General features: G+C 47.1%; 1 protein-coding gene across 2 annotated transcripts; it reads left to right on the forward strand.

Annotated features, from left to right (window-relative positions):
* LOC110393956 (ubiquitin carboxyl-terminal hydrolase CYLD-like) lies at positions 511–14,577 on the forward strand. 2 transcript variants are annotated; one of them, XM_021387491.1, is made up of 16 exons: positions 541–616; positions 2,085–2,207; positions 2,475–2,934; positions 3,281–3,562; positions 3,781–3,856; positions 4,463–4,683; positions 4,847–5,000; positions 6,685–6,823; positions 7,449–7,559; positions 8,392–8,483; positions 9,077–9,143; positions 9,968–10,100; positions 10,347–10,455; positions 10,645–10,763; positions 11,020–11,239; positions 11,892–14,577. In XM_021387491.1, the coding sequence occupies exons 3-16, from the start codon at positions 2,485–2,487 to the stop codon at positions 12,074–12,076; spliced, it is 2,358 nt and encodes a 785-aa protein (XP_021243166.1). In that variant the 5' UTR covers positions 541–616; positions 2,085–2,207; positions 2,475–2,484; the 3' UTR covers positions 12,077–14,577. The 2 variants fall into 2 exon arrangements, with proteins under 2 accessions (XP_021243165.1, XP_021243166.1); XM_021387490.1 differs by lacking the exon at positions 2,085–2,207 and having other exon boundaries at positions 511–616.

A 14,607-nucleotide genomic window follows, 5' to 3' on the forward strand; every position in this document is an offset into this window, starting at 1 on the left:
CTGATGTCCCTTCCGACCCATTTTAGGACATGGGACAGAGGGCTATGGGGACACAGGGCTATCGGATTGCGGGACACAGGGCCATCGGATTGTGGGACACAGGGCCATAGGGACATGGGACACAGAGGTATGGGGACATAAGAAAAGTGGATATGGGGACACAGGGCCATAGCAACATGAGATATAGCTATGGGGGCACAGGGCTATAGGACTATGGGACACAAAGCCACGGGGACACTGGGCTCTGGGGACATCAGACAAGGAGACACGCAACACATGGTTATGGGGACCCAGTACTATGGAGGCACAGGGCCATGGGGACAGGCCTGAGGGAACACAGGGCTTTGGGGAGAAAAGGCCACAGGGACAGGCGGGACAGCCCAACTCCGGCACCGACGCACGGAACACACGACACAGCCCGGACGAACACCCACACCGCGAGCACGCAGAGGGGGCGGGGCTAAGAGCGCCCCTTCCACCGCATTGGGCACCTCCGTCTCCACCGCGGCTTCTTATTGGCTGGCGGTCCGACGAGGCGGGGGCGAACCGGAAGTGCCACTCTGCCCTCTTCCCCCGCCGCTCGGTGGTACGGATGCGGAAGAGAGCGGCGGCAGTGGTGAGAACGGGGAGAAAGAGGGGACACCGGGCCTGGGTGGCGCTCAGAGGGGACTCCCCCGCATTGGGCCTCTCCGGCACTCCCAAATACCCCCAGTACCATTTACCCCATTCCGCTTCCTCCCGCTGGGAACCCCCGCCCCTCTCTCTCAATTGCCCCCCATCCCAATTGCTTCGCCACCCCATTGTCCCCACTGTTCCCCATGGCCCCCCTTCCCCATTGACCCCTCGTTCCCATCGTTCTCCCCATTGTCTCCCCCATCCCTACTGGCTCCACACCCCAATTGTCTCCCATTATCACCATTTTCCCGCATTGTCCCCTTAGTCCCCCATCCCCATTGTTACCACAGGACCCTCACACCCCCTCCCAAGAGCCCCACATTGCTTTAGGATGGCCCTCACCGTGTCCCCATCCCCTCTTTCCGTCATAACACTTAATACCAAACAGCACTGGGGCAGACCCCAAGTTGGACCCCACCACCCTTGGACCAAGCTCTCAGCCAGTGGAGCCCCCTGAGCCCCTACTCTCAGCAAAATCACCCCCCGCCCCACATCCAGGATGGGTTTTTCCCCATGGAGGTTCTGGGGTTGCTTGCTCAGACCCCCCCCCCCCCCCCCTTTCCTACTGCTTCCTATACTGGTGGGGCACAGAGTGAAATGGAGACTGCAATTTAGCACTTCAAAATCGACATAGTTTTAATTGCCTGGCACTTTCTTCATTCTCATGAATGTAGGGAACTGTGTTTCGGACTAAACGGTCTGAATGCACCTTTATTTCTGGTTACCCTGGGAGTGAATTGTGAATACGGTGTTCTTAAAAGAGATTAGGGAAATGCTTTCATCCAAGTTTCCTCACCTGACAGCACCGAGTGCGCAGCGAGGCTTATTGTCCTTGCAGAAAAAGGAGAAAACATGAGATAAAAGAAGATTTAATAGGGGATACATGAAACAATATGAATTTGGAACAACGTGAAGTGAGAAGTTGGATCATTGTGGGTCACTTGAGATATTCCGTGATTCTGTGTGAATAATGTACATTTGCTACACACATGGATGTATATAGAGATAAAAAGTACACAAATATCGTCTTCCTGATGTCACCAATTCCTGGAAAGAAGCACATTTCTTCTCTTTCATTGGCAATCTGCAGGTCAGGTTGACCTGTCCACCTGCATGATGTAGCAGTCTCTGCTCACCTCTTTTTTGGGTTGTAACAAAAAATCTGGGTCCTGTCTCTGAATGGTATCAATGGGGGAATGGAGGGGGTAAACTGTGTGAAAACTATGCAGTCTGAATTTTAAATAATGTGCAAAACTGTACTTTTTTATTCCAAATATTTCACTTTTTAAAAGTATATATGATTTTAAGGTAGAGATCTTAGTGCTTTAATGTTGTAATGAGGTAGATCCTATGCTCTGCATGTGTTTTGAATATTTATCTGCTTTAACATGGAAGAACTTTATTTACAGAGAATTGTACAAATACTTTGGCCTTCACTCCGTTCATACAAGTAAGCTGCAAAAGAAAACAAGAGGCAGAGCTTAATGAGACAGAACTGGTTGTGCAGTATTGTGCAGAACAAGATGTACAAGGTACTGCTCTTTGCAGCTTCTTGCTGGGAGTGTATCATAGAGGAACAGAGCCAGACTCTTCCCATTTTGGTTAGGCTGCAAGAAGTCTAACATGGGAACAAGGTGGAAGGCATGCTTTGGGATCTCCATTTGTGGAGATAATCAAAACTCAACTAGATGGGGGCTTGAGTACAGGGCTGGGTTCAAGACCTGCAAAAACCTCTTCCAACCTGAAATTTTCTGAGATAACATGTGTTTGTCACCCCCCTCTTGTTTCTCACCACCCAGGGGAACAACGATGAGCCTCCTGCCTTCAGTAGGGGATGGGAACTGCTATTACATCCTGACAGAAGACTGTGCCTATGGCAGCAAGTACTTCCAAGCTGGGAACATGTGCTTCTGCACCGAGAGGAGCTACCTGCGTAACTTCGCAGACATGCCCCCAACTCGTTTCTTGAGGGTCATCATGCTGGATGACAGCTCTACTGTCACCATCAATGTGGAAATCCTGCAGCCTGTGCGTGAGGAGATGGCCGCCTTCCTCCTGGGCATCAGCAGCCACAATGAGCGCTTGAACTGCTTCCTGGACAGGCTGAGCCTTGAGGCAGCTCTGCAAGCCGTGCTGGGCCAGAGAGTGATGGTGGAGATTGACCGGCAACGTTTCCCCGGTGTCATCCGCTACATTGGGAGTGTTCACAAAAGTACATCGACTGCGTTGTCCCCATTCCTCTTTGGAGTGGAGTTGCAGGTAACTGGACAATCATAGAATCATTAGGGTTGGAAAAGGCCTCTAAGATCATGAAGTTCAACCATCAACCCACCCCCGCTGTGTCCACTCAGAGTCATTAAGGTTGGAAAAGACCATAAGATCAAGTCCAACCATCAGCCTGTCACCACCACTCATAGAATCAGTGAGGTTGGAAAAGACCACCAAGGTCATCAAGTCCAGCTGTTGACCCGTCCCCACCATGCCCACTAACCATATCCCTCCGTGCTACATCTCCGTGTTTCTTGAACACCTGACAACAAAGCAAGCTGCTTGTTTTCCCTTTGTGCTTGTCAGTGTGACATAACTTTTTTTTCTGTGTTTTCAGGGCGAGGGTGAAAACAGAGGGCACAGCGATGGATCCTGGCATGGTGTTGAGTATTTCAAGTGTAAGCCAAATTGCGGGATCTTCCTGCCCTTCAGCAGAATCCAGTTCATTCCCATGCTGGATAATGACCGTGGGAAGCAGAAGCCAAAGGTGGATGCAGAAGAAGTGGTTCCTGTGAAAGTGGGAGATGCCGTGAGCTTCTACGTGGACAATGTCCGCAGAAAAGGAATTGCAATGGCAGTTTACAGAGAGGGAACCCAATGGTTTGTTAAAGTCTGCCCGGTAAGAGCAGCCTCACTATCTTTTTCTGTTGGTTTCTTTTTCATTTGTTTGTTTTGCTATATAATACTAGAGCCTTAAGGAGTAGTGAAAGCATAATCCAAAAGAGATATAAGGTTGCATGCAGACTCTTTGGGCCTGTTTGGAAAAATTGGTTCATATTCCAGGAATGCCTTGTTTCAGATTGACCATTTAGCTGATATATTCTTCTTTCCTTTCAGGAAGAAGAAGGAACAACTGACATTTTCAGAGAGATCCCTATGGACTCTGTTGTGAAGGAAGACTTGCATTCCCAAAGTAGGTTATTACCAGATGTGTCTGTCCTGGGCACGTCCTTGTGGATTTAGCATTTATTTTGTCAGGTCCAACAAAAGCTTCATCTTAATTCCAGCTGATTAAATCAGAGAGCTTAAAAGATCCATAGAAATGTTTCAAGTTCTGGACAGCATGCTTTGCATTAGGCAAATAGAGCTGAGTTCTCCCATTTGTCAGAAAGAGGAGTCTGATTGCAGCATAGAAATATTTCGTAGCATAGAGAGCACCACTTACTAAAGAGTCTTTAATTTAGCTGTAGATGGTGGAGCGTAGCCTCATCCTGATGCCAGAATAACTTAAGAAGGCCCAGATGCCAACAGCAATGGTGTGAGTCATTGGACGAGGCAACGAATCAGTGGGTTCTCTGTTGCCATAAAGAGATGTTGTGCAGATATCCCAGGGCCAGTCTGGGCTGTTATTAGACTCTTTGTTGAGTTGATTCATCTCACTAAAGGCATAAAAATAACCTGAAGACAACCCCCTATATATATGGTCTATAATTTTAGAACAGACCTGGCATTAGGAAGATGATGATGAGATGTAAAGGTGTCTATCATTAGGTGACTTTCTGTCTCTCCTACCCATTAGGTTTATTTCCACCATTTGAGTCTGACATGGGTGTGGAACACTCAAAACAAATGAAACAACAGATAAGTGAGAGTGGAGAGGAGTGTGAAGGTGTGAATCCGTCCCTGGAGGTGAACTCCATGGTCCAGATCACCTTGGATAAGGGAAACCAAGTGTCAGGAATCATCCGCTGGTTGGGGTACCTGCCCCACACCAAGCACAAAATGGCAGGAGTCGAACTGGTAAGAACAGAATAATTGTGAATCCTGCAAGCAGAGTCAACAGGTTTAAAGCATAACCAGAGTAAACGAAAACATCAAAACAGAACCAAACTTGCACATAACTCTTAAGATATTAAATAGCCATGTGATGGATTGCACTTGATTCCATGCTTTTTATCCCTAGGATGAAGATAAAGGAGTCACTGCTGGCGAATGGCTGGGCAAATACTATTTCCACTGTGCTCCCAAGCGTGGCATCTTTGTGAAGCTGCAGTCCTGCCAGCCCGATGTTCGCTTCCAGTGCTCGCGCAACCGCGACCTGAGCCTCGTAGACTATAGTAAGCTCTCTGGGTTGAGGGGAGACAATGCCGTGCTGGGACGTGGAGACTCCTCATGTGCAGTGTCTTTAATTGGTGGTTTCATGCTCATCGTTCTCTTTGAGTGTTCCAAGCGATGTCCATTTTCAGGATAGTGAGGTGGTCTTTATAGGGAATATCCTGCAAGTGTGAGAGATGGTAAGTAATTGAACACAAGGATAATGTAGACTAGAGTTGTGTGGGCATTGAATCTAGAGCAAGGTGTTTCTAGTGGCTCTGAAAATGAGGTCTTTATGGCATGGGTGTGTTGGAGAAGCCAGCAGGAAACGTCAGGAGGCAACAGCAAACCCTAGAGCAACAGTTCTTGCGTGGCATTGTGAATACTGCAAGCAGGCTGGGGCTTTTCTGCCTATGGTTTTCAAGGCAGAAGAAAAGGTCTTGTATAGAATCATAGAATCAGCTAGGTTGGAAAAGACCTACAAGATCATCCAGTATCACACCCAGTATTACAATAGATAGTCCTTATGGGTCTTTTCCAACTTGGGATATTCTTTGATTACTGAGAACTGAACGTAGCAAGTAGATACACTACCATATCTTATGGATGTTATGGCTCTGGGAAGTTGCAGTGGGTAACTGTGGCCAGGATATCAGGTAATCAAGGTGTTGTACCTGAAGAAATTAGGGGGAGAGGAAGAGTATGAAATCCATTTTAATGTAAAGCTTGATGTGATAAGACATTCACAAGAAGGCAAAGGGAAGAATAGGTCATTATTTTCATTTGAATAGGAAGAAATACCCCCAAGAGCAGAAAGGACAATGAGTTAGCCATTTAGAAAACATAAACGAGATCACTGTAAAAGAAAAAAGAGGATTCGCATAGAGACTGCCCAAAAACTGGGAGTAGGGACATTGAAGAAGGCCTAAGGGCCTGCTGAAAAAGTGGAATTGGATTACAAGGGAAGAATACTGAAGAAACCAAAGAAGACCATATTGAGAAAGCCACCTTGGAAGGTGACTTTGGTAACAGGATGTAGGGCTGAGGACATAAATATTTCTTATTCATGGCAAGGGCAGACAGATGAATTCAAGCTGTAACGTGTCTGAGCTTCTACATGCTCCCTGAGCCTGGATGTTCATGGCTTATATTGAAGGTCTTTCATAGAATCATTCAGGTTGAAGAAGACCACTAAGATCATCAGGTCCAACCATCAACCCATCCCCACCATACCCACTCATAGAATCAGAGAAGCGTTAGGAATGGAAAAGGCCGCTAAGACCATCAAGTCCAACCATCAACCCATCACCACCATGCCCACTAAACCACACCCCTCAGTGACATGGGGGAATACCACAGGGCGATCCCAAGCTTGCCTGGAACCCAACACCAGTTTGTGGCTCTTTTTGTCTTTGTTGTACTTGGCATAGTGATGGTGGGGGCAGCAAAATCATTGAATCATATAGTATCCCTTGTTGGAAGGGTCCTGTAACAGTCACTGAGGATTGCTAGGGCATGGCTGTGGTGAAGAAGGCTGGGTTTTGTCTCTGTTGCCAGGAGATGAATTAGTAAAGGGCCAGACCTCCATATCAGCATGGTTCAGTCCCAGCAGGAGCAGAGCAGAGCTCTGGGTCACTGGGGAAGGACAGAGCACACCCAGAAAAGGTGGGAAGCTGAAGGGAACTGCTTCTGTTGCTTCTCTTGCAGGAGAGCAGGAGGATGTTCCCCACGCTCCACTCAGTTTTCCTCCTCTAAGGAATGGGGAAGCGGTGCACATCCTACAAGGACGGATGAAGGGGATCCAGGGCCACTGCAATTCCTGCTACATGGACGCAGCACTCTTTAGGTAAGTGTCTGCTTGTGCAGTGCCGTACTGTTAAATGATTACTTCTTAATTGGGCAGTGCCCTGCACTGCAGACTTCCAAGGTGCTTTGAAATGGACCTGGAGTAGAGCAGAATGTAACTGTGTGGAGATGCAGCCTCAACGCTTGCAGCCTTTTGGCCTCCTTCCTGTAATCCATGAGGTTCTCAGACACTGAAGTACCCCTGTGAGTACGACACTGTGTGTCTATCGTGCAGGGTGGTGAGATATCATAGTTCTCTGGACTGGACCACGCTGACTGCCACTGGAGGCAGTGGCTGGAAACATTGCAAAGAAAGCACCCAGGAGATTCCAGCTTCACTGTGCAGCACTGTTTGGAGAGGAAAAGACTCAGTGGTGCCCCCATGAGCAGTTTTGGCTGCAAAGTACGAGATTTCGTTCTCTCTTAACTGTTTCCTTGCTTATTGCAAGCATTCCTTAAGCCAGATATGGTTTATCTCACTGTGGAGATGCACTGTCACTCACACTTCTGTCGTTGTGTGCATGGATTGTTGAAAATGAAAGCCACTGATTGCCACTAAGCACAACAGTTTGCTTCCAAACACTGCTGCAAACCCCTCAGACTTACACAGTGCTCTCTCTTTACAGCCTCTTCTCCTGTACATCCGTGCTGGACTCCATGCTCTTCACACCCTTCCCGTTGTGTAATAGGAATGTCCAGAACATTCTACGGGATGAGATCGTGAACCCCCTTCGAAAGTGAGTGCAGTATGTGGGAATGCTGGAAGTTGTCCATCTGCTTTGATACCTTCTGCCCTCCACTGCCAGAAGGTACCTGGGAAAGGGTTACCTGTAGGGTGTCTCTTGCCATCCAAGTCTTCCTCTCTTGCTCCTCTTCCAGTTGTTTTCTTCCCCTGACTGTAAGGCTCCCACTGCATGTGAGTTTTCCCTGCTCAAAATCACAGAATCATTGATCACTGAGGTGGGAAGAGACCTTTAAGATCATCAAGTCCAACCATCAACCCATCCCCACCATGCCTGCTCACTGAATCATTAAAGTTGGAAAAGATCTCCAACATCACCAAGTCCAACTGTCAACCCATCACCCACTAAACCATGTCCTTAAGTGCCATATCAACCATTTCTTTAAGGCTGGATATGGGTAGACCCTAGCAAGGCAGCTAAATTATCTGGATTTTGTATTAAATACACCAGTGTTTTTTTTTTTTTCATCCTCCCTTGCTAGGTGTGAGAGAGGCATGGAGAGCTGCTTCTACATAACGATAAGACATTAGCATCCTCCCTGGGGTCAATGCCCTGGCACTGCCTGCAGAAATACAACCATGAGATGGTGTGTGGTGCTGTGGTTTGAATCACAGAATCATTGAATCAGTAAGGTTGGAGAAGACCTCTAAGATCATCATGTCGAACCATCAACCCATCCCCACCATCTCCACTAAACCATGTCCCCAAGTGCCACATCTCCACAGTTCTTGAACACCTCCAAGGACGGTGACTCCACCACCTCCCTGGGCAGCCTGTCAGAATACCTCACCTGCAGAGATCATCTGTAGCTGTTTCTTGTTTCCAGGAATGGCTTCGTCATGGCTAGGAGCGTGATGCACCTGAGAGAGCAGCTAACTGATAAGGGCCAATGCTCAAGCTTTACCAATGCTGAGAAAGGTAATGTGCTCCCCAGAGCCTTCTCCAGGCTGCTACAGTGTGTGCTGACAGCTTAATTGTGTGCTTCTCCCATGCACGTATATTGATTTGCCTGCTGTGCTGCTTGCTTATGTAAAAATGTGCATGCAAGGGTTCTTAAAAGCTGAAAATATCAATGTGCTTTTTAACTGACATTTATCCTGAAGTCTGATGCAGAGATAGGAATTGCTGGATCTCTGCCACCATCGAGCTGCTGCCAGGATGGGAGAGGATGAACTGTGTGAAGGAGCATTCCCTTGACCTTTAGTGTTTGAATTAGCCCTGAAAAATCTGTCCCTGATGAACCTGCCAGAGTCCATTTTGCCATGCTCAACTTCTCTTCAAGTTCTGATAAGTCATTTGGAGTTCCCCGAAGGGTGTAGTTTGGTAAAATTAAGGCAGAAATCGCTTGTAGCTCGAGTCAACCTCTCTGATTGCAATCATCACATTTCTTTCCATATGCAACAAGGGTATTTTACAACAGATTATGCAGTGTTATCATCTGGCTCACATCTATCTGGCAGTGTGGCAAGTTCCTGATGTGGTGTGACTTCTGCTTCTCTCTGCCCTTCCAGATCCAGAGGAGTTCCTCAACCTCATAATGCATCAGGTCCTGAGAATAGAGCCACTCTTGAGACTGCAGTAAGTTCCCATTCCCACACAATTTTTTCATTTCCAATACAACATGTAGATGTAGTACCTGGGGACATGGTTTAGTGGGAAATATTGGTGCTAGGTGGATGGTTGGACTAGATGATCTTAGTGGTCTTTTCCAACCTTAATCATTCTACAGTTCTAGTTTAGCTCAATTTATTTGGCTCATTAGTTATTTACCTGTGATTGTTTGTTGTCGATTTGTCCCAGGTGGTCCATCCAAAACAACTTCTAAGTTCTTCCTGGAGGCTTTTCCTTTGGAAAATGGTGAAAAAAAGTCATGTCATCCTTAGGGAAAGCTTTGAGAAACATAGAGTTCATCCTCCGTGCCTTTGGATGCTTTTGGGATGCGTCCAGGCTCTCAAGCTGGCTCAGATCCTGCAGCTCTCAAACAGGGACTCTGTGGATGCAGTCCCAGTTTTTTCAGAACTCTACAAAGAGGATAAGAGGCTGAAGGAAGCCAAAAATAATGATGCTGTTTGGGAGCATAGAAGGGGATTGTTGGGTTTCTGTGCTCCTTTGTGGAGACGTCAGTCAACCCTGAGTTTGTAGAGTGCTCAGAGAGGTGGAGCACAAAGGGGACTCTGTATTGCTGCTCCCCCGCAGAGGGTCATCTGGAGGAAATCCTTTCTAAATGATCAAAAGGAGAAGTTTTCCGATTGTGATTCATTTAAAAAAAAATATTGAAGTGTCTTTAAAATGGAAGAGGGGAAATTGAGTTATGCTCATTGGGAGCAGGACACCATGCTATGTTGGATAATGAGATTCACAAATGGCACCAGGTGAACATTCCCCATGACCACTCCTTGCAGGTCTGGAGCCCAGAAGGAGCAGGACTGCTACTGCTACCAAATATTTATGGACAAACAGGAGGACCTGGTGGTTCCTGATGTGCAGCAGTTGGTGGAACACTCCTTCCTGTCTTCAGATCTGAAGCTAGTGGAGGTGAGCCCAGCTTCTTTCCATCTACATTGCCATTTTCTTGCCTTCTCCAACATGTCTGTATTTTCCAGTGAGTCTACAATGGGTCTGGTGCATCTTTCAGTGCAAAGCAGGAGGATACTTGGCCACAACCTAAGAGATATTTTGGGGAATATGAGTGTGACCTGGTTCACAACAGCAACAAGGAGAGAAAAGTCTCTGGGATTTGCTTCTTCTTGAGTGGTGACTTGTTTGCCTATGTTTTCCCAGATCCCATCTTGCTTCATTATCCAAATGCCGCGATTTGGGAAGGAATATAAAATGTTCAGCAAGATCATCCCATCCTTAGAGCTGGATATCACCGATCTGCTGCTGGACAGTAAGTTGTTGAGCGATGGTGAAGCTGACAGCTGAGACTGGGAGCAACCAGGTGCAAGTGTTTGAGTTGTGGGCAGGAGCTAAGGTGGGATCGTGGTGGGATTCCTCTACCCTGAGTGCTTAGTTTTGGCAGGACAAATGGGATTCCAGGTGAGACCAAGAGAAGACATCACCACTTTTGCCTCTGCAGGTCCCAGAGAGTGCTGTGTGTGCAGTGACGTTGCCACCTTGGAGTGTTCGGAGTGTTTCAAAGACAAAATATTCTCACCTACGGGTCTGAAGCAGTTCTGCAGCACCTGCTCCAAACAGGTATTGAGTTCCTTTGGGTGCTCATGAGATCTACCAGCAGATTGAACACCCAAACCTGCACAGACCGAGTGCTGGACCCTCTAAGCTTCTTGCTGTCAGCCTGCAGTGCATTGCTGTTCCTTGGGGAGGACTCAGGTGCATGCAAGGCAGTTGAGTGCAGAATAAACTGAAGGTCTGACTTCTGCACGCTCCTCTTTCCAGCAGGCCAGCTTCAGTTCTGCCTGCTCAGCAGTGCCACCCCATTGCCTTTCCTTAGGTTCACTCCCACTACCAACGCAAAACACACAAGCCAACCAGGCTGCGTATCCCAGAAGAATTTCGTCGCCGGAGCTCCCGGGGCAGCCAGCAGGTTCCCCGCGAGAAGATGGAGCTCTTTGCAGTGCTGTGCATTGAGACCAGCCATTACGTCTCCTTCGTGAAATATGGGCCTGAGAATGAGCACTGGATGTTCTTTGACAGCATGGCTGACAGGCATGGTGAGCTCATGATTTAATGGGTGTACAGTGATGGGTTGGGGTTGGACTTGATCTTGTAGGTTTTTCCAACATTAATGATTCTTTGAATGGGCATGGTGGGAATGGGTCAATGGTTGGACTTGATGATCTTGGAGGTCTCTTCCAACTTTAATGATTCTGTGATTCTATGAATCACAGGTGACAGGCTTGGTGCTTTGATGGAAGTCAGGAGCTTGTATGGTAGATGTCCGTACCACGTCACATGGGCACTGCTCAGTCTGCATCAAGGTGGATGATTTTAGGAAATTCTGTGCTATGCTCAAAGGGAGCTTGAAGCTTTTGGAATGAATGAATGTTGTTGGGGGAGTAACAGCTTCAAATATCAAAGGACAATCATTTTCTGTGAAGTCACCTACATGTATTAGAATTCTATGCCAATTTCAGAGAAGAGTAGGCCCAGGCCAAGGATATATGGGAGTTGCTCCTAATGGTCTCGTCCTCTGGCTCTGTTCAGACCAGGCACTTCTTATGTGGGCTGCAAGGACAATAGGACAGATCTCCTGTCCTGCCCAAAGGTGGTGTTGATGTCCAGATCTTTCAGCTAAGGCAGTGTAGGTACTCATGGCTTGGAACGTGCTTTGGACTTGGACTTTTCTCCTTCTTTCTGGATTAGGTGGTGAGAATGGCTTCAACATCCCCACTGTAACAGTGTGCCCTGAAGTTGCCAAATACCTGGACTTGCCACTGGCCATGCTGGCCCTGGAGCAGCCCCGGGACATGGACGGAGTGGCCAAACGCCTCTTCTGTGATGCCTACATGTACATGTACCAGAGCAAGAAGATGGCACTGTACAAGTGATGCTGCCTTGTGTTGGTACTGCAGAACAGCACAGTGTTGGATATGCGAGCTTGGACTCTTTATGACTGAAAGCAGCTAAATCTAGTGCACTGAACTCACACCTCTGCCTCTTCTTACCTCTTACAGCGTCTCGTATTGAGCTGTATGAGCCTCTCTGGGTTTGTGAATCCAGTGCCAGGTGTCATCCAGCAATAGTTTGTACTTTCTGCAGAGCTGAGCACTGAATTCTTTACATTCAAATTCATTATTTCCAACTTCTCTTTAACCCACTTTCCTCCCTATATGGTACCCTGCAGCTCTGCTCTACCTCGGAGTCCTGTCCAACATCTTTTCCTTTTTCCAACACCGAGGACCAGGATCTCTTAATGGAAACTTGAACCTTTCAGGTTTGCAAAGGGCACTGGAAAACCACAGCTCTGCCCTGTCTAGCACTTCCCCATATGGACTTAAGAGTGAGAAAAGCACTGTGTAGTTGAGTTGTCTCAGGAAAATACTTTTTCTTGAGGTCTGGGATGTGATCCCATGCCTAAAGCTGAGCCTCTGAATTGTCTTCACTTCTCTATCCAGCACTAATATCTATGGCACTTTCACCCACCACCAACCTTGAGGTTAACTAGATGTCTTGAGCTGCAAATACACTTTAAAAAATGGTTACTTTTGTAGGAACAAATTTAGGAAAATTACGGGGCAGGGGAACAGAAGGTGGGCATGAGATTGCAATGTGCTGTCATCTTCTTGTGCAGTCTACAGGATATGAGGTGTTGTAACCTCATTTCTAGCACTCACTGTCCCATCAACTTCTGAGATCTGTACCAAAGAACAGGAACAGAATTTCAAGGGCAAAAATGGAAGAATGAGTACTTTTTAGATTTTTTTTTTTTTTGCCATGACAGGAAATATTAAGGTTTATGTGTGGGAACAGGTATTCTTTAAGTTAAATACTTTACATTTGCAAATTGTGGGTTGTCTGCCATTAAGCACATGCTGTCATGGCAGCAGGAAGCTGGTTTGGAATTTTGTGCTGTGAGTTGTTTTACTCAGGTTCTGGATGGTGCAAACCCTAGAGGAGTACATCCAAGAGCCACAGCCACAACCTCCTTCCTGCCCTATTTTCCTCTTCAACACAGAGTGCAGTAATGGCAATTTGGTCCCATTAACCCATTGGGATTGGGTTCTTTTTTTGCTCACAGAAGGGTTATGATGCTCAGTGGGACCTCCACATCTTGACAGCTTGTATCAGCTTTCCAGTACATCCCTTACATCTGTATGTGGTCACTTCAAAGGATGAATGGAGGCTTCAAGGGATGGGTGGAGTGTAATGAGCCCATTGATAGCATATATTGTGTTGATTCAGCTCCCAAACATTGCACTGAGGTCTTGACGTTGAGTTACTTAAAGTTTTGAATAGTCAGATTTGCTGCTCCAGTCTTTTGAGTCCTGGGTTTGCTTTTGCTGAGCAATTGGACCTCAGGAGAAGGTCAACTATGAGCCAGTTCCGGTCCCCATGGTATAAGAAGAGACAGGGACAGACTGGAAAGAGTCCAATGGAAGGCCACCAAGATGCTGTAGGACTTGGAGCATCTCCCTTATGAGAGGATGAGAGCCTGGAGCAGAGGAGGCTCGAAAGATCCTATCCATGGCCATAAATCCCTGTAGGGTGCTGCAAAGGGGATGGAGCCAGTGGTGCACAGTGCCACGCCAAGAGGGTCTGAGGTCAACTGGAACCCAGGAGCTTGCTGTTCCCATCAGGAAGCGCTGCTGTGGTGGAATGTTGGTACCAGTGGCTGAGAGTTGTGGAGTCTCCTTGAAGTTCTTCAATAATCCCACGGATATAATCCGGGGGAACCTCCTCCAGGTGTCCCTGTTTGAGCAGAGGTTGAACCAGATGGCTTCAGGAGGTGCCTTCCAATCTCAACAACCATTGGGTGAGCTAACATCTGTAGGAGAGCCACAAACACCAGTGCACAATAAAGAAGAAAAGCTTTTCCAGTTTTTTTGAGCCTTAAGGCACCCATCGTGAATGCCTGATACCAAAGCAGTGTGGAGACTCTCGCGGGTAGAAGAGATGGTGATAGATCTACCAATGGACCATCCCAAGGAACTTGAGATCTGATGACCGTTTCCATTGGCTCTCCTGTATGGCCATGGAGAGGTGGTGATGGGATGGAGCCTGCTGCTGCCTCACTGTCTTATCTGTTTAATGTTACTCTTTGTTATCATGTAAGAACTCAAGGCTGTCTTTTCTCAGGAGTTCTGTGGGCAAAGTTTAATAACAAAAAGTGTTTTTTTCCTCTCTGGAAGTGCTGAGATACAGTGGCTTACAACCCCACAGGCCCAGCAGTGAGTGTTATCCTCTCGGCTGTTTTTATAAGTGGGACACAATCACGTTTTTGTTGTAGTTTTTCTTTTTTTCCATCAACAAGTGCTACAAAGATCTAAAAATGGAGAAAGAAAAAACACAAAAAACCCCACCACCATAAATACAACATTTCTTATCCAGACTTTTGCTGGGAATGGGTGCAAGTCTTTAC

Source organism: Numida meleagris, chromosome 2, assembly GCF_002078875.1.
Source record: "Numida meleagris isolate 19003 breed g44 Domestic line chromosome 2, NumMel1.0, whole genome shotgun sequence".
Classification (NCBI taxonomy): domain Eukaryota; kingdom Metazoa; phylum Chordata; class Aves; order Galliformes; family Numididae; genus Numida; species Numida meleagris.

Bases quoted from the DNA above. Each gene is read 5' to 3' on its own strand.
- LOC110393956 (XM_021387490.1), top strand. From the start codon at position 2,485: ATGAGCCTCCTGCCTTCAGTAGGGGATGGGAACTGCTATTACATCCTG. The intron at 4,684-4,846 runs GTAAGAACAGAA...TTTTATCCCTAG, and splicing joins AAATGGCAGGAGTCGAACTG to GATGAAGATAAAGGAGTCAC. The intron at 8,484-9,076 runs GTAATGTGCTCC...CTGCCCTTCCAG, and splicing joins CTTTACCAATGCTGAGAAAG to ATCCAGAGGAGTTCCTCAAC.